The sequence below is a fragment of the Mastigoproctus giganteus genome, chromosome 11 (assembly GCF_048544385.1).
Source record: "Mastigoproctus giganteus isolate SK-2022 chromosome 11, ASM4854438v1, whole genome shotgun sequence".
Classification (NCBI taxonomy): domain Eukaryota; kingdom Metazoa; phylum Arthropoda; class Arachnida; order Uropygi; family Thelyphonidae; genus Mastigoproctus; species Mastigoproctus giganteus.
In genome coordinates, this window is record NC_143585.1 from 114,836,404 (window position 1) to 114,862,926 (window position 26,523).

At 37.7% G+C, this 26,523-nt stretch overlaps 1 protein-coding gene across 1 annotated transcript in view; it reads left to right on the forward strand.

The window, feature by feature from the left end:
* The window catches only part of LOC150078363 (transcription factor IIIB 50 kDa subunit-like), a 57,214-nt gene that overhangs the window by 15,586 nt on the left and 15,105 nt on the right, over window positions 1-26,523 (forward strand). The window contains exon 2 of the mRNA XM_090384543.1: window positions 7,571-7,630. Within this exon, the coding sequence (XP_090240669.1) occupies window positions 7,571-7,630 (60 nt within the window). The remainder of the gene's footprint in view (window positions 1-7,570; window positions 7,631-26,523) is intronic.

The window sequence follows — 26,523 nt, forward strand, 5'->3', positions numbered from 1 at the left end:
GTCAAGTGCAAGCTCTGGCATTGATGTTGGCATTAATGATATATCACAAGTAGATCTGAGAACTTAATAAATACACATGCAAATTTTGTATGTACTTGTTTGCAAAGGACAGGCAGGATGGGGAGGAGTTTTTTTTTTTTTTTTTTGTAATGTGACGTTCAGGGGACAATTTTATTTGTATAACAGGGTTTATAGTAACAAGGTCTGTCAAAATCAAATTAACTTTTTTTTTTTTTTTCTTTTTCACATATATCTAAGAATCATAAGAAATAATAAAACCAAAAATGAATGAAATAATAAAATAAGTTAAATTAATTTTAAAAAAAAAATAATAATAATAAAATCTTTGTTATTATAGTATTTGTTATTGTTATAAGATATATAGATATCGGCGAGAAATTAAAAGTAGATAACATAGTAAATGACATAAAACGGTATGAGGAAAAATGGATCAGCCACGTAGAAAGAATGAACCCAGACCTGATCCCAGAATTAGCCTTAACTGCAAACCTACAGGCAAGAGAGATGTTGGTCGACCAAGACAACGATGGTGAGATCAAGACCACCTCCAAGAGCTACAACGGAACAGGTCTTAAAAGACCTAAGCCGGACCAAGTTCATAATGATGATGATGATAAAATCTTTGTCTAAGATTAATAAGAATAACAGACATTTTGTGCGATTTTCTTTTAATCTAAATAAACTTAGAGAAAAGAAGCAAAATAATTGAAACAAAAGTATAGTACACCTAATTCTGTTTTTGCACAAACTGTTTTTACACGAATTTCATTTAACACGATTTCTATGAATTTTTTTTGCCTAAATTCTAAGAAATTTTTTTTTTATTTGTGGCATATTAGTATCATTTCTATATTACACGCACCAATAGATTGGATAACAGCTAGTGTGTGCATTTTGAAACGCGTGCTTTTGTTTACCAATGTGTATGTCTAGGTATCTATGAATCATCATTTTTATTGAATTTTTTGCATATCTACAGTATTCGTGCCTTGTATCTTCAGAAGACATTTAGTAGTAAGCTCTATTTCAAAGTGAAAGAATCTTTAGTGAAATTTGTGCACATAAATTTATTAATTTTGCCAATAGTCAATAAATTGTAAGTTTACAAATTCTTCATACCTTTTTTTATTAATTATAACTGAGATATTTTTCGGTAGCCCTTATATAATGTTGAATAATTCGCCTATTACCAAAATGAAAAGGAAAGTGATTTCTTTGGAACTTAAAATTCAAATTTTAGATCGTCTTGCAACTGGACAAGGGGCTATGTCTGTAGGAAAGCATTTTGGTGTACATGACGCTACTGTAAGAACTATTAAGAAAAATGAAGCTGCAATTAGGAAGTTGGTATGTTCTGGAACAAAAGTAAGTGTTAATTCATCATCATATACAAGAGATATTGTCAAGGAAAAAATGGAAAAGGCTCTGGTAATATGGATAGATCAGTCACAAAAACGAGTACCAGTAGATGGAAATGCCATCAAGCAAACAGCACTAAGAATTTACAGACAGATTAAAGAAAAGGAGCCAAGCACTTCATCTCAGTTAAACAGAAAGTATGAATTTTCTGCGAGTACAGGTTGGATGACAGGGTTTCTTAAAAGGAATGCTCTTCATAATATAAAAATTAAAGGTGAAACTGCATCTGCAGATGAATTGGCTGCTAAAGTATTCCCGCAGGAATTTGCAAAAATTATTGAAGATGGAGGATACTCCTGATCAAGTGTGGAATGCAGATGAAACTGGTTTCTTCTGGAAACGAATGCCGAACAGAATGTATGTAGCCAAATCGCAGAAAACTGCTGGTGATTTTAAGGTAGCTAAGGATCGTGTGATCTTATTATTTTCCTCCAATGCTTCAGGAGATCGTATGTTGAAACCACTGCTGGTAAATCGAGCCCTAAACCCACGTTCAATGAAAGGTTAGATATCAATAAACTGCCTGTTCACTGGATGGCAAACAAGAAGGCCTGGGTGACCACTGCTATTTTTACAGAATGGTTCAACAAATGTTTCATCCCAGAAGTCAGACGTTATATGAATTTGAAAGGTCTCGAATTTAAAGTTCTTCTGATTCTTGACAATGCACCCGGCTATCCTGTCTTGGAACACCCAAATGTACAAATTTTATTTCTGCCACCTAATACTACATCTTTGATACAACCGCTAGACCAAGGTATAATTGCGACAATTAAAACATACTACGTAAAACGAACATTCCAACACGTTTTGGACAAACTGAATGATGAAACACTAACAGTCATTGATGTGTGGAAGAAATTCTCAATTATGGATTGTATCAATCAAGTTGGATTAGCGTTAACTGAATTAAAACCAGCAACTTTAAATGAGTGTTGGAAAGCTGTTTGGCCACAATGTGTAAAAAGCAAAGATCCCATCATCCCTAATACGATCGAATTTCCCAACATCATTACAATGGCACACAAAATTGGTGGAGAAGGATTTGATGATCTATTGTTTGAAGATATTGATGAATTGTTAACCGACAAAGCCCTAAGCGAAGATGAAATATTAGAAGTTGTCCTTGGAACTCCTTATCCCACAGAACGTAGTGATAATGAAGAAAATGATCCTGTTCTAAATGCAGATTTAATGAAAGGTCTGGAACTGGCCAGAAAATTAGGTAATCATTTTGTCAAACCTGACCCTAATGAGGAACGTGCTGGGAAGTTTCAACGTGAATTGAAGTTGTTGACAGCCTCTTACAGAGAATTATATAACGGCCTAACCAAAACACAAACACAATGATTAATAACTGAATTCGTTCGTAAAACTGGTGAAACATCAGCACCAGAGGAGACTCGTGCTGATTTTGCTCAAGGGGTCACAGAAAGAATTTCATTAATAGAGGAAGAAGACGATGTCCACAACATTTCTAGTGATAGCAGTGATATTCCAGTCGTACGCAAATGTATGCGCCGTTTATTATCAGAAAGTGAAAATGAATAAAATCTTGTTATGTGTAAAACAGATTTTTTTTGTTCATGAAGAATTTTTTTTCATTTCATATGCATACAAATTTACTTTAATACATTTTCATTACATATTATTACATGTGTATTTTGTTGAAATAAAATAAGCTTAAAACGAATATTTTTATGTATTTTTTTAAAAATTATTTTTACTGATTTTTTAGATCCTGAACCAATTCTTCTTTTCTTCCATAAATACAATGTCTTTTTTTACATGAATTTTTTTTACACGTATTTTTCAGCAAAGTATCTATCGTGTAAAAACAGAATTAGTTGTATATATGTAATTAGTATTACAAACTAGTGAAAGAGGAATTATAATCTTGATATAAAAGATGCGTGTCTACTTTTTAATAAATTAATGTAACTTAAAGAATCCAATTTTGTTTTGCACAGTTTTCATCTTATGTTCATTCTTAACTACAACACAGACATTATCAAATGCAATAGTTTTGTTATTAACTTTACTGCAAGCCAATGTACTGTCTATTATATTCAGTGCATTATGGGCAACTTTTTTTTTTAGACGGCAGTGTCAGTGCCCCTTCACTTTCATCACTACTAACAAAAACTTTGTTTTGCTTGGTGCTCAGCAGCTCTTCCAGTGTTGGTGTTGCTGAGGTAGCAACTTCGTTGTTCACTTTAACAAATTCCTCAAATTTGCCAGCAAAATACATATGTTCCTTCAAATTGTCATTCCATTTGTCAACATTGCTATAACATTCGTCTGATAGGCCATGTTTTTCAATAATATTCTCCCTAAAGCTACACTTTCTGAGGCAGTTGATTATTACACTTGATGCAATATTGTCCCAAGCAATAACAAGATTATGGATAGCATCCAAGACATTCCACTTTATCTGCAAATTGTTCCCTCCTATGTTGCAGATCAAGTACTTTATCAGGTGGGATCTATATGTTCTCTTTAAGTTGTAAAAATGCCTTGATCCACTGGCAGTATTTGGAGACAAAAACAAGAGCAAAAACAACTTAAAAGATCCCCAGCAGAATGTGCTGTGCAACGATCCAGAATCATCAAAATGTTCCTTTTTTTTTCTGAAGCTGTTTTGTTCATGTTTGATGGCCAAGAATGAAAAAGTTTGAATGTAAGCCAAGCACTGTTGGCCTTGTAATTGCACGGAAGTTGGCTAATTTTTTAAAATATCTTGGCTTGGAAAATTGGCCAATCACAAGTGGGTATAGTTTTGTACTGCAATCTGCATTGCAGCATGACAGAACCATTATAAGACTCCTTAAAAATAACAGCAAATTATAAAATAAACCCATCTTGTCAAGGTTAGAAATATCTTTTGCCTCATTTTTCAAGAATGACCCTTATAGAACACAACCAGTCTGTAGCCTTTTCTTTTGTCAAATGATCCAAACTTCTGCAAACATTTTTGGAAACCAAGTAATTTCTCTCCTTAACTCTTTGGAACCAGCCACTGCTGCATTTGAAGTTATTAATTCCTTGTTTTGAGCTAGATAATTAGCCTTTTAATAATTCCTTGTTTTGAGCTAGATAATTAGAAGTTGCTACCTCAATAACACCAACACTGGAAGAGCTGCTGAGCACCAATATCAGGTCCAATTTTATTGCAAAATTGGACCTGATATTGGCAAATCTGATGCACGCATTTGTTGATACCATTCAAAGTTTTATTTCAAGCTCCTTGTGTTTTGCTCCTGTTTTATATTTTTACTTTAATGTCACACTCTTCGAGATTGTGGGTTTTTTTTTTTTGTTTGTTTTTCAGTATTTAAGATAAGATACAGTAGGTAAAGGTATGTTATAATCCTTTGATGTCCATTTTGCTTCATTCCATCCTATCAGCCACTTGTATAACTTGTAAAAAAGAACAGCCAAAGAGGGACGAGTCTGCGGCTGCCTGCACTGCGAAGTTGTGAAGTGTATGGCAGCCGGATATTTTTGTCACCCTAAAATCGCTGGTTGTTCAAAGAGAAGGCCCAAAAAAAGAGAAGACAAAGGCAGATACCTATAAGAGAAATATACAAAATTAATGGTGGAATATTTATGGCTGTAGTTGCTGAATTATAATGACTAATCGGCTTAATATCTAATAGAAATGGCTAATGGGATCAATATATTGGACAAGTCATTAGCTCTAACAGTGATAAATGGCTGGAAGTCAAGAGAAGGATAAATTTCGGATGGATAGCATTCAGGAAATATAGTCGCATACTGAGATGCAATATCCCAATTTGTCTGATACCTAAAATAATGAACCAGTGTATACTCCCCACTGTGACTTATGAAGTGAAACTTGGGCACCCACCAAAAGAATGGAAGAGAAGCTGAAACCACACAGTGAAGAATGGAATGAATTATATTAGGAATCAAACTGTTGGATAAGAAAAGAAACACATGGATTCGGCAGCAAACACAAGTAAAGGACATTATCAAAATTAAAGAACTGAAATGGACTTGGGCAGGATACATGACTCGAAGACGTGATGAAGATGGACTGAGAAAATAACAGAATGGTACCAAAGAGGAGCTAAAAGAAAACCTGGAAAATAATGGAGATGGACAGATGAAATTGAAGAGTTCGGGTGTAGTAAATTAATGGCAATTGCACAAAACAGAAGGAACTGAAAAGTTGCTGGAGAGACCTTCATTCTGCAGTGGATTGAAAATGGTGGAGGGTCATAAATTGAAACTGCATTTACTACTATCAAAACCCTCATGCCCTTAAAGGTTACGTCAGGTCATACATGCCCGTTGTACTGGTACTCAAACCCTAGAGGGTGGATGACTGCTGTTATTATATACCAAGCCCATTCAAGAATGAATTGACCTGCCAATCCATCTGAAAGATTTATTACTAAGCTGAGTACTCAATTATGACAGCATAGCTACTACGATTGCACAGTCCATTCCACCATGGTGTATAGTTCAACCCGTATACGACATGTATTTCCAAACTTGGGGGGAAAACAACTCTACCGAAAGCAAACTACCAGTAGCTACATGCAGCATACAAATTCCAATAAGCACATCGTACTTTCTTATATACTGATGGGTCAAAAACAGAGACTTGTAGGAGCTGCAATTCATTTTGAAGAACCTCCTCATCCAACAACTCCCAAAAGAGTGCAGGGTTTTTGTGGTTGAATTACAAGCCATTTTGATGGCTGTAAACCAAATTAAATGTTAACAGATAGCAAACAGTGTAATTTTCACCGACTCACTTAACTCTGTTATTGCCTTGCAGAATGCAAATACTACAACACACCCAGTTCTACAACAGGTCCAGTATTCATTATCAAGGCCTATTGCAAAGAAATCAAAATATCAGAATCTGTTGGATTCCATTTGAAAGAGCAGACAAAGCAGCAAGAGAAGCTGCCTCCTCTGATTATGCCTTTCACTCAATACCATATTCAAACTACAAGTCTTTAATGCAACAACACTGGCAAGGTCAGACCAATAGCAAACTTCATATAATTACATAAACACTTCGACCGTGACCTACTAGCTTCCGAATGAACAGATGCGAAGAAGTGATCCTTATTCAATTGCAAATCAGACATACATATATATGACTCACTCTTACCTAATCAGAGATGAAAACTCTCTTCCATGCCAAAACTGTCAAGTTCCGCTAGCTGTACATCACTTCATGATGAACTATCCCAAATTTAATAGAGAACATCTAAAAGCATTCTCTATTGGGCAACTGAACTAGCAAATTCAAGTTTTTCTTCCAGTTCAAAACTATAGATAACAATAGATAGCAATTTTATTGCTGTCTGTTTGAACAGTCTACAATTACTTGAGAACACAGATGAGATATGGTAGCATCAACATGAAGATTTATAGACAATTTTCAAATAAACAGACACATAAAAATCTTCAAAACACAGGGTGATTTTTATTCATCATACCATTTTTTTTTACTGGATCATAAAATATTGTTAAGAAACATAAACTTGAACTATATTTTGCAGTGTTAGGAAATTCATGCCACATGTTCAGTGTGTCCTCATTTATCAATAATCTGTTGCAGTTGAGTGTAGCGAAGTTACAAAGAACATGCTCCATTTCTTCTGACAAAAAAATTTCATCTTCAGTGAAGGAATAGTTTGTGGGTTTTTTTGAAATACTATTTCTGAGACAATCTGCAGAGATGATGTGAGTGTAAATCACACGACACTTGAGGTCACACCATTCCTTTGCCTTGCACCTCAAGGTAGTGGTTGGAAACCATTCTGTTATCAAAAATTTTATCAGAAACTCCAGGACAGTTCTGGGAAGGGTATAGCATATTCAGTGTTGCCAACCAAATCTCCAACCCTTTCTCTACACAGTAAAGATTGCTGCTATGAAAATTTGAAGCTTGTGAGACTGCAAAGAAAAGAATAGTATGATGAATAAAAAATCATCCCATATATCTACATGCATATCACAAAAGGAGTAAAAAGAGTTATCAAAATTGCTATGATTTTCCTTGTTTTTATAGTTTAAATGGAATTACTTTAAACAAGTCATTTAAATTATTTGATTTCAGCATTATTTTTTTTTGAAATTTTAGATGTCAGTGCCTTGCAGTGTTTGTGGAAAGGATTCTGTGATAGAAGATGGTCATTCAGGGGTAGGCTGATTTTTTTGGTTTCATTTTTATAACTTATAAATCCTATAATTTTATTTCAACAAGTAGAAACTGTTCTATAGAATAGTTTAAAATTTGCTGAAATGAAACTATAGGTCAAATAAAACAAGTAGCAACTATTCTACCGAATAGTTTCTACTTGTTGAAATATATTTTGATGTTCTTTTATTTTATTCATGTGACATAGTATATTAATATAGGTTAATCTTCAGATATATTTTTATTTCAGTAATATAGGATTAACTATTTCTTGTGAAACCTGATGTTCAGTGGCATATGTTGTGGTAACTAGAAATTGATCCTAGTATATATTTTTTGACAGGTGACAGAAGGCAATTTCATTTTGAAAGCAGTGATATTTGATTCATTGTGCACTATTTATTCGTATAGTGCTTAATGTGATGCTTTCCAAGAAGAGTACTTTTTTATTTTGCAGGATTTATGCTGTTCAGTTGCCTTTTTTTTTTCTTTTTTTTTTATCTACAGGTGGTAGTGCAGTCAGAACAAGGCTTGTGCAAACATCCCATATATGAACCAGAGAACCAGATTAACTGAAGCAAAATATTGAAAACTGCTTTCATGCCATTGAATATATTTTGCATAGAGCAAATGTCTTTCACTCTCCCTCTTATGGCAGCAAGAGGATCACAGTGGAAACAGAGGGTGCATAGAATCTTTGGGTATGACCAGGCTGCTATGCACAGAAACTGATCTTGGCCTCTTACAATGTAAGACAGCTCATAGAATATTAGAGCTGGAAAAGGAATTAGGAAATGTGAATTGGAATATCATCATTTTGCTGAAACAAGAAAAAAATGAATCACAGTTTTATCAAGTAGAAATCTGCTTTACACCAATGGAAAGAGTGAAGGTGGAGTTGACTTTCTGGTCCATAAAGATATTAAAAACATCATTTTGGAATTCAAAAGTCCAGTACATACTGCTTTTTCAAGAGAAGGATGAACAGAAAGTGTACGTGGAAGAGCACCAAGGGTGTCAAGACTACTACTCAAGATTTCTAAGAGGTACAAACTAAAGGTTATAATGATATATGCACTAACATAGAGCCATGATGATGAAGAGGTTGAAGAAATGAACACAGAAATTGAGAGATTTCTAGACAAACAGAAAACTCACTATGCCATCATTATGGGGTGCTTCAATACTAAAGTTGGAAAGAGACAAAACAGCACAGAAATGGAAACTATAGGAAATTTTGGAATTGGTGTGAAACACTTGTGGAATTTGCAGAATCTCGATCAATGTCAGTAATGAACACTTTTTCAAGAAAAGGGTGAACAGAAAGCAGACATGGAAGAGCCCAAATGGGTTAACAACTAATGAAATTGACTTCATCCTTGCTAACAGAAGATATATTGTGAACGATGTTACCGTCCTGAACAAGGTAAATGTTGGAAGTGATCACAGAATGGTAAGATGCACACTTGATATAGATGTAAGAAAAGAAAGGAAAAAACTGACTTGGATAAATAATACGAAGATTTGAGATAACAGAAGAAAAGAAAAAGCAGAATGTACTGGAACTTAGGAACAAGTTTGAGCTGCTGATCTTACAGGACCAAGAATCGATGAGGAATACAACAACTTTCTGAAAGTGATAAAGCCCAAGAAACCCATAGGTAAAAAGAAATCCAAAGAAAAGACAAAATTAGTCAAGAAACACTTGTCATGATGAACTGAAGATGACAAATGAAGACTGAAGATGACAGAATTGGGTATACTGAGTTATGCAAAGCTGTAGAAAGACACTCAGAGAGATTTTATTTTATTTTTAATTGTTATTTGGTTTTTAGGAGCATTAGCAACTAAGGCCATATTGCTCTGGGATATGCGGTGGTCATTCCCTGACCTTTCCGCATCCTCCGTATTTGGTGGTGACGGGCTCGAACCCTGGTCTAATCAAGAAGCTATGCACTGCTGCTCCTTCCCACCTGGCTACGGAGGTGCCCGACTCAGAGAGAACATAAGATTTAACACAGTAAAAGTAGAACAAAGATAAGGGAAAACAAAGGACTTAAATCAGCATTAATACAGAAAGACAAATAATACTGAATCAAGAATAGTGAGGGTGTACTTATAAATAGCAGAAGACTACGAAGTATTATATAAGGAGCAAGGGAATGATGCCAGCAGTGGGTAAGATGGATCATAAATTAGAAACACATACAACATACCCCGACATCCTTCCTGATGAGGTAGAACATGCATTGAAGAAAATGAAAGATCAAAAAGCCCCAGGTGATGATGATTTTAGCTACTGTAAAGTTGTTAAAATTAGGAGGAAGAGACATGACAGAAACTGGCAAGACTTCACAAAATACATTAGGAAAGGCATGATGCCTAAGGAGTGGAATAATGCAATCATGGTTTTGCTGCATAAGAAAGGAAGTAAATCAGAAATTGGAAATTATAGACCAATTAGCTTGTTGTCAACATCTTCAAGTTGTTCACAAGGGTCATTACTAACAGATTAGAAAGAATACTTGATGAGTATCAGCCGAAAGAGCAAGCTGGCGTTAGGACAGGATTCTCAAATGTTGATCACCTTCACGTAATATCACAGCTAAAAAACACCACTGTGTCTGGGATTTGTGGATTATGAAAAGGATTATGACTCCATACAGCATAAGGCAATGTTTTGAGGACTGGAATGACAAGGCATAGACATCCCATACATTATGATTTTGAAGAAAATATATGAGAATGTTACATTCCTTTATTAGAGTAGACAAAAATAGTAGCAAATTTAAAATTGAGAAAGGAGTTTGACAAGGAGACACAATATCTTTGAAGTTGTTTACTGCTGCCCTGAAGAAGCTTTCAGAAGATTGGTCTGGTCGCAGAAAGGAGTCAACAGTGTGAACGGAGAGTACCTAAACCATTTATGATATGCAGCTGACTGTGATCATAAGCCACAATCCTGAAGAATTGTAGGAAAACCTTAATCAGTTATGTAGAGTTAGCAAGGATTTTGGACTAAAGATGGATGTGGTTAAAACTAAAGTAATGACGAACAAGTATGCCACAGGAAGGGATATAGTTATTGAAGGAGCAGAAATTGAAAAGGTGGATTCATGTACTTATCTTGGACAAGTCATTAGCTGTAATAATGATAAAAGGCTGGAAGTGAAAAGAAGAATAAATTTTTGATGGATAGAATTCGGGAAGTCATATACTGAGGAGCAATATCCCTTTGTCTGAAACGTAAAATAATGAACCAACATGTACTCTCCACCATGACTTAAGCGAAACTTGAGCACTCACTAAAAGAATGGAAGAGAAGCTGAAAACTACACAGCAAAGAATGGAACAAATTATATTAATATTTAGACTATTGAATAAGAAGAGAAACACATGAATTAGGCAGCAAAGTCAAGTAAAGGACATTCTTATCAAAACCAAAGAAGTGAAATGAACTTGGGAAGGACACGACATATGGACTAAGAAAATTACAGAAGGGTAACCGAGAGGAGCCAAAAGAAAACCTGGAAGACAACAATGGAGATGGACAGATAAAATTCAAGGGTTCGTGATCAGTAAATGGATGGTCATTGTGCAAAACAGAAGGAACTGGAAAGTTGCTGGAGAGGCCTTCGTTCTGCAGTGGATTGAAAATGGCTGATGATGATGTGATGGTCAAACACACTAAAAAGAGCAAATGCATGGCTACATGGAGCAATGTAATAACATCACATTTAGTCTCCAGAGCAAAGCTCCAGCAACCCCCTCCCATCTTCCATCAGGCGCCTCCGTAGCCAGGTGGGAAGGAGCAGCAGAGCGTAGCACACGCTTCTTGATTAGACCGGGGTTCGAGCCCGTCACCACCAAATATGGAGGACGCGGAAAGGTCAGGAAATGACCACCGCATATTCCCGGAGCAATGTGGCCTTAGTTGCTAATGCTCCTAAAAACCAAATAACAACAACCATCTTCCATCATGTGTATAATTCGTGTCTTTTGAGGTTACGATGGACATCACAGCGAGATCCAGTCTTCTTTACATTTCGAGGCTACAGCTCTAAACCGGTTTTTGCAGGCTGGCTGCTAGATTGAACCTATTGATAACTCTCTGGGAGGCTTCCGCATCAGCTAGTGTAGAATCTTGCTGCCTATACTCTGCCCGATAGTGACTGGAGGGAGTCCGAATAGTGTGTATGGGGGGGGGGCATTGTCGAGGCTAGATTAAGTCAAGGAGCTGGGTATATTCTTACCATGTATATGCCATATCCAAAAATTTCATTACTTCATACAGCATATCATTGCCACCTTTTTCTTCCTTCTAAATACACCATGAATTGTCAAACTAATAGAACAAATTTATCTGTGTAAAGATCTAAACATCCCAAAACACTTTTGTTCATTTCACAAATATGATTGGTCCCAGTTCTAATGTTCCTGTTTATACTCCGGCACGATCACCAGGTCAGCTGAGTTCACAATAAATCTTCAATACAATTGTTAATCGTATTTAGCATTAGCATTAGTATATGATGTAAGAAAGCAAGCTTATGCAGCATCAGCCAAAAAACACTCCCATTTCACCCTTCCATTCGTTCGAAATACCTGTCCAGCTGAGCCTTAAATTTATTTAGGCTATCAACTTCTACAAAGACAGATGGAAGTTTGTTCCCGTAATCAACCAACCGCTTGCTAAAGGCAAATTTCCGCACATCTATCCTACATCTGTCTTTCCTCAATCTGAATTTATGCCCTCTCAGGTGATTATTCTGAGCAAAAGGAAGAATCCCATCGGCATTGAGCATGCTAAAACCATTCAAGGCTTTATACACCTCTCTCAGATCACCTTGCTGGTGCCTAGTCCCCAGACACTCTAATTTGCAAAACTTAAGCCTTTCTTTGTAAGAGCACCCTTTTGTTCCATTCACTAACCTTGTTGCCCTTCTCTGTACTCGTTCCAGCAGCTCTACATCCTACTTGAAATGAGACCTCCAGACCTGTATACAGTACTCAAGGTGTGGCCTGATCATTGCCTTATACAAGGGAATAATCACATCCTTATCCCTGCTAGAAAAATTCCTGTATATCATTGACAAGACACCATGAGCTACTCTTGCAGCCCATCTGCACTGCTCAGAGAACTTCATATCTGCCTGCACAATTACCCCCAGGTCCTTTTCATTCTCTACCACTGTTAGTGTAGTACCACAGAGTTGATACATTGCTCTGTGGTTGCTGTTTCCCATATGTAGTACTGTACATTTGTTAATGTTAAACTTCATTTGTCACCTCTCAGCCCATCTGCTCAACCTTTCCAGATCCTGTTGCAGCAGCGTAGTATCGTCTGCAAACTTGGACATTAAGCTTGATATACCATCATCCCATATCATTTATAAATGATATTGATATACCATCATCAATATCATTTATAAATACAGAAAACAATAATGGACCCAACACTGAACCCTGAGGGACTCCACTAATAACATTAGTCCATGATGAGTGAGCAGTGTCCATTGATTACCACTCTGTCTTCTCCCCCTCAACCATCCCTTTATCCATAGCAGCAATTTGCCTCCAATGCCACACTGCTCCAATTTGTGCAACAGTATCAAAAGCCTTTCTAAGATCCAAATATATAATATCAAAGTTATTCCCTGCATCCAGTTCTTTTGTGACTGCATCATAGTATCCGATCAAATTGGTCAGGGGAGACTTTCCCTTAACAAAACCATGATGTATCCGAGCTATAACTGAAGTCTTGTCTAGATGATCCTGCAGTGCTTCTTTAACCAGTGCCTCCATTAATTTTCCTGGAACAGAAGTTAAACTCACAGGTCTATAATTACTTGTGTCAGCCTTTGATCCTCCTTTGTGAATTGGGGCCACATTTGCACATCTCCAGTCTATCGATACCTCCCCTGAGTCCAAAGAAGCTCTCATAATTATGGCTAAGGGTTTGCTTACTTCCTTTGCTGTCTCCTTTAATATAACTGGATAGATCCCATCCACACCGGGTGCCTTTTTATGTTTATCCTCAACAATTTTTCCTCCACTTTCCTCTCAGTTATTACAAATTCATCTAGCTCACTGCCAGAGTTTACTTCACCTCTGGCATTTCCCTTCCTGAATAACTCCTCATGTGTGTGTGTGTGTAGATGCAAAATACTTTAGTTTGTTAGCCACCTGAGCAGGATCCTCGACTGTTGAACCATCAATATCCAGTGGACCAATCTGATTCATCCCTTTCCTCCTAGAGTGTACATAGGTAAAGAACTCTTTTCTGTTTTTCTTTGCATCCTTTGCTAAGGATTTCTCATATTCTGCCTTTGCCTGCCTAATCTCCTTTGTGACTTGGTAACAGACCAGCTTATATCTATCATAGGCTTCTGTGTCACATGTTAATTTATATGTATCCCATGCATTTTTCTTCTCTGCCATGTCCCATTAGTTTATCTGACATCCATTTAGGCCTAAAAACTTGAACAATATTTCTTAGTTGTTATATAAAGCCTAATAGCTTCCAAGAGAAGTTCTTTGAATGCTTCCCATTTTGAATTTGCTGTTGGTAACATCATCAGTTAGGATTTAAATACTGTCTCAGACCATCGTAGTCGCCTTTACGAAAGCAAAAACCCTTCCCTTTACCCCTGATGGTAGTTACCTCTTTGAGTAAATCCCACTTCAGCACACTGTGATCACTGCCATCTAGTGGTTCCTTTATCTGCAGATTCTTAATGCATGAAGAATCACTACTGATAATCAGATCAAGAGTATTACTCCCTCTAGTTGCCTCCAGAACATGCTGCTGAAGAAAACAATGTTCCAATAAATCCACAAAAGCCTTGCTAGTGTGTGAGTGCCCAACCCACAAATTCCAGTCAATATCTGGGAAATTAAAATCCCCCATTATAAGACTCTCTGATTTACTGGCCCACTCGATTTCCCTGTACAGTTTCTTATTATACTCATCAGAATCATTAGGCCTATAGCACACTCCTACTCTCAATTTTGATCTCCCAATGCTTATGTCACACCAAACTGACTCGACACTGCACTGTCCAGTGATGTTGACTGGCTTCAGTTCCTTGGATTTTGTGTTTCTTAACTAATAGCATAACTCCTCCTCCCTTCCTATCCTGTCTATCCTTTCTGTACACATTGTACTCCCCAAATTCCAGTTCTGCATTCCATATATCTGTGTGACACCACGTCTCTGATATCCCAACAATTTGACCAACACCTCAAATTCATCAAATTTATTTACCAAACTCCTAGCATTGGTGTACACGCATGTATACATGCACATGTTCCTATTCTTAGCTACCCTAACACAACACATGTGTTTACCTGTACCGCAATGACTCCCAGCAGTCTCTGAAATATTCTGCATCATGTTTTCCAGGCTGCTGCTCATTCCAACAGAAGCAGTGCAAGAATCATTTTCATCTCTACCAGTGGCTACTGTTAATCTATTAGTCCTTGTATCCCCCCAATCTAGCAGTTTTTCGACCCACCTAACACTGCCTATTTAACAGTTATGGGCTTGAACGCCGGTCCACTCAAAGAGCACGTGCTACTGCTCTTACGGTCTGACCACTCAGCTATGTGAGGCAAAAATTTTGTCCGCATTCATTTTACTTATGTCTCTCAGACCCTTAAACACCCCAATCAAGTCTCCTCTGAGGTGCCTCCTTTTTAAGCTGTACAACCCATATATTTGAAGTCTTTCCTCATATGGATGCCCTTTTGCTGATCTCACCAGGGATAATCTCAATGATGTCCATTTCCACTCGTGTACTTTTTCTGACAGGATCCCAGTTATCAGTTGATTCAGACACTTATCTCAGTTGTCCGAATTATTCGCTGTATGAGTTCCACCTTTCGCTTCAAAGGTAGAACTTGTGCATATGTCTGTTCTGATATTCCCTGTCAGAGACTTAGTAATTTGGAATCTCCTCTTTTCAATCTTCTCTGGCTTAAAATCTCTCTACCACATCCAGTCATATTCATATGTTGCCTGTGTCGTTCTCCCAACTGTACTAATCACTTGGAACTCTTTTGACTTCCTCTCCTTGAAACCTGACTACTTTCTCCAGTCCAACTTTCCTAACCGTGAGGTAATTTTCCTTGGTGATTTTAATGCTCAACTCTATATGGTTTCTGTTTTCTAGTCACATGGACCCAGCTGGTCGAGATGCTGAGGCTTTTGCAATTACTAATGACCTCGCACAGATTGTTCATTTATCTACCAGAATACCAGACAATCCTAACCACTCGTCCAACATGCTTGATCTTTTTCTCACAAACAACTCTTCTAAGTACACGGTCAAGGTAAGTGGTTCCCTAGGCACCTCAGATCACAACTTGGTAATAACCTCTTCTGCAATGGAACTTTTTTTCATGGCTGTTCTCAACCTTGTGTTGTTTGGCATTACAAGAATGCAAGATGATCTGTGAGATTTTTCTCCTTTTCCTTGGTTGGATTACTGTTACAAATCTTCGATGTTAACATATGCTCAAATCATGTCAGGGAAATTATTCTTGTAGGGATGGAACCCTTCAAGATATTTGTCATAGCAATGCATAGAGTATTTTCTAAATTTGCCAGAAATTCTATTAATTCAAAAACATACAGGCAGTTCCCACTTTATGAATTTTTGCTTTATGAGTTCCCAGGTTTAAGCGTTTTTTTTTTTTTTTTTTCTCAAGTATGAAGTATCAACAAAATCGAAAATATGAACATTAATTGCAAAAAATGAATGTTAAACATTCATAAATACCCCATTTCAAACCACGCTCATAGCAATACAATGTAGTAGTAGTAGTAGTAGTGGCATGTGATGCAAGAAAGCAAGTGTATGAGCTTATGCAGCATCAGCCAAAAAAAAAAAAAATCACACAATTCCCTCCAAATGCCTGTCCAGTTCCTCTTTAAATTTATTCAACCTATCAACTTCCACAACGACAGATGGAAGTTTGTTCCAGCAATTAACCACCTGCTGGCTAAAGGCAAATTTCCGCACATCTATTCTACATCTGTCTTTTCTTAATTTGAATTTATGCCCCCTTAGGTTCGTAATCTGAACAAGTGGAAGGATCCCATCAGAATTCAGCGTGCTCAACCCATTCAAGGCCTTATACACCTCAATCAGATCACCGTGCAGGTGCCTAGTCTCCAGCCACTGCAATTGGCAGAACTTAAGCCTCTCTTGGTAAGAGGATCCCTTCATTCCCCTCACCAAACTTGTTGCCCTTCTCTGTACACGCTCAAGAAAATCTACATCCTTCCTAAAATGAGGCCTCCAGACCCGTACGCAGTACTCAAGGCGTGGCCTGACCATTGCCTTATACAGAGGGACAATCACCTCCTTCTCCCTGCTAGCAAAATTCCTATATATCATTGACAAAACCCCATGACCTGCCCTGGCAGCCTGTCTGCATTGCTCAGAAAACTTCATATCTGACTGCGCAATTATTCCCAGGTCTTTTTCATTTTCTACCACCTTAAGCGCAGTACCACACAGTTGGTACGTTTCTCTGGGGTTACTTCTACCCATATGCAGTACTTTGCATTTGTCAAGGTTAAACTTCAGTTGCCACTTCTTAGTCCATCTGCCCAAATTATCTTGATCCTGTTGCAGTAGCACACTGCCATTACTGTCATTAACAACCCTGCCAACCTTTGTATCATCTGCAAACTTCGACATTAAGCCTGATATACCTTCATCAATATCATTGATAAATATACAAAACAACAGTGGACCTAACACCGAACTCTGTGGGACTCCACTAATAACATTAGACCATGAAGAGCAGCACCCATTGATTACCACCCTCTGTCTTCTCCCATTTAACCATCCTTTTATCCATTGTAGCAACTTACCCTTAATACCATTCTGCTCCAATTTGTACAATAGTCTTCCATGCGCAACAATGTCAAAAGCTTTCCTGAAATCCAAATGTACCCCCACTGCGATATTAATCCGTTCCAGAGGCACTGTCATATCGTGAAAATATCGTAATGTTGAACTCAATAACACATTGTTTTTTGGTTATTCATTCCAAGGCCTTGGAAGTTGGCATTTTCATTATATAACTAAGCTATTTCTCTCTCTAAAAGGTCATTTTTGTAATGAAAATTGTATTAGTTACAAATTCAAATCATTGAAATGCACTACACTTTCATCATTATCATATGTTCTGTTATAAGAATCAATTTTGAACACCGTTGTGATATATTTCTAAAACACATTTCTGTAGGTCACTACCATAAAACAATTTGCACTTGCCAATTTATTGGGCTTTTCTGTTAGTGCAATCAATTATAAACAGGTAGTAAACTCGATGTTATTGCATTTACGAAAATACCGATAGCTGGAATTGTGTGGGATTTTAAGTTAATATGGTGAAATGTGTTTACCCTTCACCGAAATCTTCAATCATATAAAAACATAAATAAATTTTCAGAATTTTCTCTTCATTCCTTTATTCCAAGATTGGTTTTCGCATCACTTTGTGCCTGAAGTAAAACAATATTGTGAAGATAAAAATTTTCCTTTTCAGGCAATTCTATTTTAGATAATGCACCTGGCTACTCACCATTTCTGCAACATCACCACCCTACTGTTAAAATACAGTTTTTGCCACCAAATGCGACACCATTTTTTCAGCCGGTGGACCAGAGCGTTATTTAAACGTTTAAAGCGCATTATCTTTGGGAGACATTTGACATGCTAATTAATGCAACGGATAAGGAGGGAGGTCTAACTGTTAAAGAATTTTGGAAAGAATTCCATATTTTAGATACTGTTAAAATAATACAATGAACCTGGAACAAAATTACAGAGAACTTGAAGGATGTTTGGAATAAACTTGTAAAGTCGGGAATTACCTGTATATCATAAACGGCAGGCTGTTTATTATATATATGTTTAGAAAATGACCACGGGCCAGAGGTTGCCCACTTCTGGCAACCCTGTTGATTATAAAGCATCAACAAAATAAAAATAATAATAATAATAAAAAAAAAAAAAAAAACTTCCCACATCACCTGTTCAACCCCTCCAATAATTTGTCTATTTCTTCTTTGAATTTATTTAAATTAAATACTTCTCTCATCTATCCTGCAACCATCCTTCCTCAGTTTAAATTTATGTACCCACATTGTGTAATCTGAGCAAGAGGAAGAATGCCATCAGCATTGAGCATGCTGAAACTATTCAAAGCATTAAACAACTCAGTCAGATCATGTTGCAGGTACCTAATCTCCCGATAGTCTCTGTAGCCGAGTGGTCAGGAGCAGGAGTGCAGTAGCACACACTCTTTGAGTAGACCGGGGTTCAAGCCCCTGACTGCTAAATACGGTTGATCTGCCAATCTGCACTGAACCAGCGTGGAAGATTATGGTCCATTTCCCTCAGCATGAATTGTTGAGCAGGCTTCCATCCTGCAATGAATTGATAATGGCTGCAGTTTACCCCTTCTTTTTCTTTTTTTTTTTTTAATCTCCAGATACTGCAATTTGCATAACTGAAACCTTTCTTGATGCTTATCCTTCCTGGCATAGTTCCTGTATATCATTGATAAAATCCCATGAGCTGTCCTTGCTCGTGTGCACTGCTCAGAGAACTTTCTGCTTGCACAATTATACCCCCCTCCCAGGTGTTTTTCCATTTCCACTACCCCTGAGTGTATTACGACACTAGTATGTTTAATGTGGGATTTTTGCTGCTCATATGCAGTACCTTGCATTTGTCAATGCTAAACTTCAACTCTCATTTCTCAGCCCATTTACTTAATATTTTAAATCTTATTACAATACCACACTCAAAAGTTTGGGTGTGAGAGTACATGTGAATAGGCAAAGTTTTTACGGCTCCAGCTAATAGAGAAGTTCTTAAATTTTTGCTTTTTTATTGACTTATTGGTATATTAATTTATTTTCTAGAAGTAGCTTTATATTCCTAGTAATGATACTTAGTTTAATTTGAACCTAGAAGAGATTTTGTAGGTTATTAGTTAGTTATCGGTAAGGGTATCTAATCCACATGTTATACAAGTTTTTGCAGCCCTTGCGAATGCTAAGTTTTTAATTATATTTAGCTGTTTTATTGACTTAATTGTTATATTAAATTATTTTCTATAAGTAGCTTATAGACCTAGTCAAGCTCCGTGGTTTATTTTGAATTTAAAAAGCGCGATTTCGAAAGTAATTAATACTTAGCGTACGTAGATTTACCGTTCGTAACTTGCTGCCATTATACGATACAGTGTATATCCCAAACTAGATAGCGTAAGGTTTAACGTAAAACTAGATAGTGAAACATGTAGCACTGTATTAGAAATCTGTTAGCTTAGTATAGTATAGTAGTAGTATCAATTAATCAGTAAAATTTACTAATCTTATTAAATTTCATTGTCAATTAAATTGTACTTTTTTTAACTAAATATAATATATAACCTAGATTTTACAAATGTAACATTATAAATTAATACATACACTGCTTGTTTGATATAACTTGACAGGTGATAATAAAGTCATATAACGTAACTCGGAGGTAATACGCTATACTGAAATATATATATATATATATATATATATATATATATACAGTCCATTCCGGTTATTTGCGACACATCGGGACTAGTGCATTTTGGCCCGATTAAGTGGCTGCCCCAATTATCCGAAGTTTCACACAAATAGTTAAAAATACAACGTACCCCCCCCCCCCCTTACAATTGGTTCACTGTAAATGTACAAACAAATCACATTACGATGAACTCATCACGTGTCATAGTAAATGATACGTGAAAATCGGAAGAATATACGTGATAATCGGAATAATTAATGCGTACTGTAATAGGTACATACGAACTAGTTGCCATTTCTGTACACTGACATTTGTGGGTGGGGGGGGTTAAATTTAAAACAGTAAAAAGATAATCAACAATAACAAAGAACACGGTACACACAAATTGCAAGTAACATAATACGCGCAAGTGAGAATGGAGTAACGAGTTACAAAGCTTTAAAAATAGGAATGAAGAGATCTGAAAATTAACTTTTTTACATGATTGAAGATTTCATGGAAGTGTAAACACATTTCATCATAATAACCTACAGAATTCCAGCTGTCAGTATTATCTCAAATTCAGTAAGATCGAGTTTACTGTCCATTTATGACAGATTTCACTAACAGAAAAGCCCAATAAACAGGTGACTGTTAATTGTTTTTATTGTTTTGTGGTTGTGACCTCCAGAATTTCGACCGAACCACGTGGTACCGTTGGAGACAATCGTAAGGTAATCTCCTGCACCGATTAAATGGCATGCTGTCCCAATTAAGTGAAGTAAACCCTGGCTATTTTCTGGATTGGTTTCTGTTTTTTAAGATTTGCCCCAAATAAACGGCTGCCCCGATTAACCGGTGGCCCAAATAACCGGAATCCACTGTATATTGTTATAACTGCATTGGGTTTAGGGTTATATTTTTGTATTGAATATTTATTTGAAATTGAATCGAAATCAAGACTCAGACCAGAGTAGCAGAGCAAAAGGCTCAAACTAATGGTACTGCTGTGGCTCAGGGGAGAACTGGGGGGGGGGGGGGCAGTTATCCTCTGAATCACAGCCTTTTGAAATGCACTGCTTGTTTGTTGTTTGTGGAGCAATCAGGAACAAGACATGATATTGCCAAGGGAAGTGTCTTTATGTGTACACGATGTAAGGAGTGTGAGGAAATCAGGTGCCAACTCGGCATTGTTATGGGCCTATATGAGAGCTTGAAGGACAGAATGGATGCCGTTGAAGGATTTAAATTGAGGGCTCATCAAGCTCTCAGTTGCCCACATTAATGCCAGAGTTTGCACTTGAACATCATGCATCACAGTGGCATCCCCCAAGGCAGAACGTGCTGGTCCAAAAGAAACTAGTTGTTGTCAGTGACTCTATTGTCAGGGAAACAGGGAATATATTGTATAAACAGGATAGGTGGAACAGGACCAGGGTATGTCTGCCAGGACCAAAGGTTGATGACGTAGAGCAGATATCTATTAAGAGCACAAAAGGTGATATTGTTGTACACGTTGGCACTAATAATATTAAGAGTAGGATACCGGCGGAATTACTAAACAAGTACAGGTCAATGTTGAAAAAAAGTTAAGTTAAGGTTGAATTTGAAAGTGTCTGCAATTCTTTACAGACATGATAGGAGGGAGTATATGATGAGAGCCTTGTTGATCAATTCAGCCCTGGAGAGCTTGTGCAAGGCTTAAGCAGGTAGAATTTTCGTCAGCCTGGTCTGTGCTTGTTAACAGGAGAGACTGCTTCTACAGGGATGGGATATACTTAAATAGAAAGGGTGCTAGAATATTTGCTGATGCTATCGAGGCAGTGTTAGATGGGTCAGAAAACTGCTAGCTTGGGGGATACACGGACTAATAGATTAACAGTAGCCAGTGGCAGAGGTGAAAGTGATTCTTGTACTGCTTCTATTGGAATGAGCAGCAGCCTAGAAAACAAGGTGTATGGGATTCCAGAGACCGCTGTGGATCATTGTGGAACAAGAAAATACATGGGCTGGGTTAGGGTAGCTAAGAATAGGAACAGGTGCATGTATACTTGCGTGTACACCAATGCTAGGAGTTTGGTAAATAAATTTGATGAATTTAAGGTGTTGGTCAAAACATCAAAGGCAGATATTGTTGGGATAACAGAGATGTGTTGTCACACAGATATAAGGAATGCAGAACTGGAATTTGGGGGGTACAATGTGTACAGGAAGAATAGGAAGGGAGGAGGGCTTATGCTATTAGTTAAGAAACACAAAATCCAAGGAACTGAATCCAGTCGACATTGCTGGACAGTGCAGTGTCGAGTCAGTTTGGTGTGACATAAGCATTGGGAGATCAAAATTGAGAGTAGGAGTGTGCTATAGGCCTAATGACTCTGATGAGTATAATAAGAAACTGTAGAGGGAAATAGAGTAGGCCAGTAAATCAGAGAGTCTTATAATGGGGGATTTTAATTTCCCAGATATTGACTGGAATTTGTGAGTTGGGCACTCAAACACTAGCAAGGCTTTTGGGGATTTATTGGAACATTGTTTTCTACAGCAGCATGTTCCTGGAGGCAACTAGGGAGTAATACTCATGATATGATTATCAGTAGTGATTCTTCATGCATTAAGAATGCCTTTCTTCGAATGTAACAAAGGGTTGCTCGAATGTAACAAAGGGTTGCTCAAGTTTTGCAAATTACAGTGTCTGGAGACTAGGCACTGGCGAGGTGATCTGATAGAGGTGTATAAAGTGTTGAATGGTTTGAGCATGCTCAATGCTGATGGGATTCGTCCTCTTGCTCAGAATAATCACCGGAGAGGGCATAATAAATTCAAATAAATTCAAATTTGCCTTTAGCCAGTGGGGAGTTGGTTGGTGGAACACATTTCCATCCCTTGTTGTGGAAGTTGATAGCCTAAATAAATTTAAGGCTCAGGTGGACAGGTATTTCGAACAAACGGAGGGGTGAAGTGGAAGGTTTTTTTTTTTTTTTTGGCTGATGCTGCATAAGCTTGCTTTCTTGCATCATATGCCTCTACTAATGCTAATGCTAAGAATCTGCAGTTAAAGGAACCACTAGGTGGCAGTGATCACAGTGTGCTGAAGTGGGATTTACTTAGAGGTAACTACCATCAGGGGTAAAGGGAAGGGTTTTTGCTTTGCTAAAGGTGACTGTGGAGGTCTGAGACAGTATTTAAATTATATACGGTGGGACCAACTGATGATGTTACCAGCAGCAAATTCAAAATGGGAAGCATTCAAAGAATTAATCTTGGCAGCTACTAGGGTTTTCATCCCAACTAAGAAATATTGTTTTCAAGATTTAGGGCTAATGGATGTTAGATGAACTAATTAGACGGGTGACAGAGAAGAAAAATGCATGGGATACATATAAATTAACATGTGACACAGAAGCCTGTGATAGATATAAGCTGGTCTCTAACCATGTCACAAAGGATGTTAGGCAGGCAAAGGCAAATTACGAGAAATCTTTGGCAAAGAATGCAAAGAAAAACAGCAGAGTTCTTTACTTATGTAAACTCTAGAAAGAAGGGGATGAATCAGATTGGTCCCCTTGATATCAATAGTTCAACTGTTTATGATCATGCTCAGGTATCTAAAAAACTAAATGAATATTTTCCATCTACATTCACACATGAGGAGATATTCAGAGAGGGGAATGCCAGAGGTGTATTAAACTCTGGCAGTAAGCTAGAGCTGCTAGATGATCTTGTAATAATTGAGAACAAAGTGGAGGAGAAATTGTTGAAGATAAACATAAGAAAGGTACCTGGGTTGGATGGAATCTATTCAGTTATATTAAAGGAGGCAGCAAAGGAAGTAAGTAAACCCTTAGCCATAATTATGAGAGCTTCTTTGGACTCGAGAGAGAGGTACCCATGGACTGGAGATGTGCCAATGTGACCCCAATTCACAAACATGGAGGATCAAAGGGTGACACAATTAATTAGACACCTGTAGTTTAACTTCTGTTCCAGGGAAATTAATGGAGGCACTGGTTAACATTAGCATTAGTAGAGGCATCTGATGCAAGAAAGCAAGCTTATGCAGCATCAGCCAAAAAAAAAAAAAAAAAAACCCACTTCCACTTCACCCCTCTGTTCGTTCAAAATACCTGTCCAGCTGAGCCTTAAACTTATTTAGGCTATCAACCTCCACCACAAGGGATGGCAGTCTGTTCCACCAACCAACCACCCGCTGGCTAAAGGTAAATTTCCGCACGTCTATCCTACATCTGTCTTTCCTCAATTTGAATTTATGCCCTCTCAGGTGATTTTTCTGAGCTAGAGGAAGAATCCCATCAGCATTGAGCATGCTTAAACCATTCAAGGCTTTATACACCTCTATCAGATCACCTCGCTGGTGCCTAGTCTCCAGACACTGTAATTTGCAAAACTTAAGCCTTTCTTCGTAAGAGCACCCCTTTGTTCCATTCACTAATCTTGTTGCCCTTCTCTGTACTCGTTCCAGCAGCTCTACGTCCTTCTTGAAATGAGGCCTCCACACCTGTATACAGTACTCTAGGTGTGGCCTGACCATTGCCTTATACAAGGGAATAATCACCTCCTTATCCCTGCTGGAAAAATTCCTGTATATCATTGACAATACTCCATGAGCTACTCTTGCAGCTCGTCTGCACTGCTCAGAGAACTTCATATCTGCCTGCACAATCACCCCCAAGTCCCTTTCATTCTCTACCACTGTCAGTGTAGTACCACAGAGTTGATACGTTGCTCTGGGGTTGCTGTTTCCCATGTGTAGTACTTTACATTTGTCAATGTTAAACTTCATTTGCCACCTCTCAGCCCATCTGCTCAACCTTTCCAGATCCTGTTGCAGCAGCATAGTGTCAGTAGTGTCCTTGACAACCCTGCCAACCTTTGTATCATCTGCAAACTTGGACATTAAGCTTGATATACCATCATCAATATCATTTATAAATACAGAAAACAATAATGGACTCAACACTGAGCCCTGAGGGACTCCACTAATAACATTAGTCCACGATGAGCAGTGTCCATTGATTACCACTCTCTGTCTTCTCCCCCTCAACCACCCCTTTATCCATAGCAGCAATTTGCCTCCAATGTCACACTGCTCCAATTTGTGTAGCAGTCTTCCATGTGCAACAGTATCAAAAGCCTTTCTAAGATCCAAGTATATAATATCAAAGTTATTCCCTGCATCCAGTTCTTTTGTGACTGCATCATAGTATCCAATCAAGTTGGTCAGGCAAGACTTCCCCTTAACAAAACCATGCTGTGTCTGAGCTATAACTGAAGTCTTGTCTAAATGATCCTGCAGTGCTTCTTTAACCAGTGCCTCCATTAATTTTCCTGGAACAGAAGTTAAGCTCACAGGTCTATAATTACTTGTGTCAGCCTTTGATCCTCCTTTGTGAATTGGGGTCACATTTGCACATTTCCAGTCTATGGGTACCTCCCCTGAGTCCAAGGAAGCTCTCATAATTATGGCTAAGGGTTTGCTTACTTCCTTTGCTGCCTCCTTTAATATAACTGGATAGATCCCATCCACCCCGGGTGCCTTTCTTGTGTTTATCTTCAACAGTTTCTCCTCCACTTTACTCCCAGTTATTTCAAGATTCTGTAGCTTACTGCTAGAGTTGAATACACCTCTGGCATTCCCCTTGCTGAATAACTCCTCATGTGTGAATGTCGATGCAAAATATTCATTTAGTTTGTTAGCTACCTGAGCAGGATCATCAACAGTTGACCCATCAATATCAAGTGGACCAATCTGATTCATCCCCTTCCTTCTAGAGTTTACATAAGTAAAGAACTCTTTGCTGTTTTTCTTTGCATCCCTTGCCAAGTATTTCTCGTAATCTGCCTTCGCCTGCCTAACCTCCTTTGTAACTTGGTTGCATATCAACTTGTATCTATCATAGGCTTCTGTGTCATGTGTTAATTTGTAAGTATCCCATGCATTTTTCTTCTCTGCCATATGCCTCATTAGTTCATCTGACATCCATTTTGGCCTAAATCTTGAACAATATTTCTTAGTTGGTATGTAAAGCCTAGTAGCTTCCAAGATAAGTTCTTTGAATGCTTCCCATTTTGAATTTGCTGTTGGTAACATCATCAGTTGGTCCCACTGTATAGAATTTAAATACTGTCTCAGTCCATCGTAGTCGCCTTTACGGAAGCAATAACCCTTCCCTTTACCCCTAATGGTAGTTACCTCTTTCAGTAAATCCCACTTCAGCACACTGTGATCACTGCCACCTAGTGGTTCATTTATCTGCAGATTCTTAATGCATGAAGAATCACTGCTGATAATCAAATCAAGAG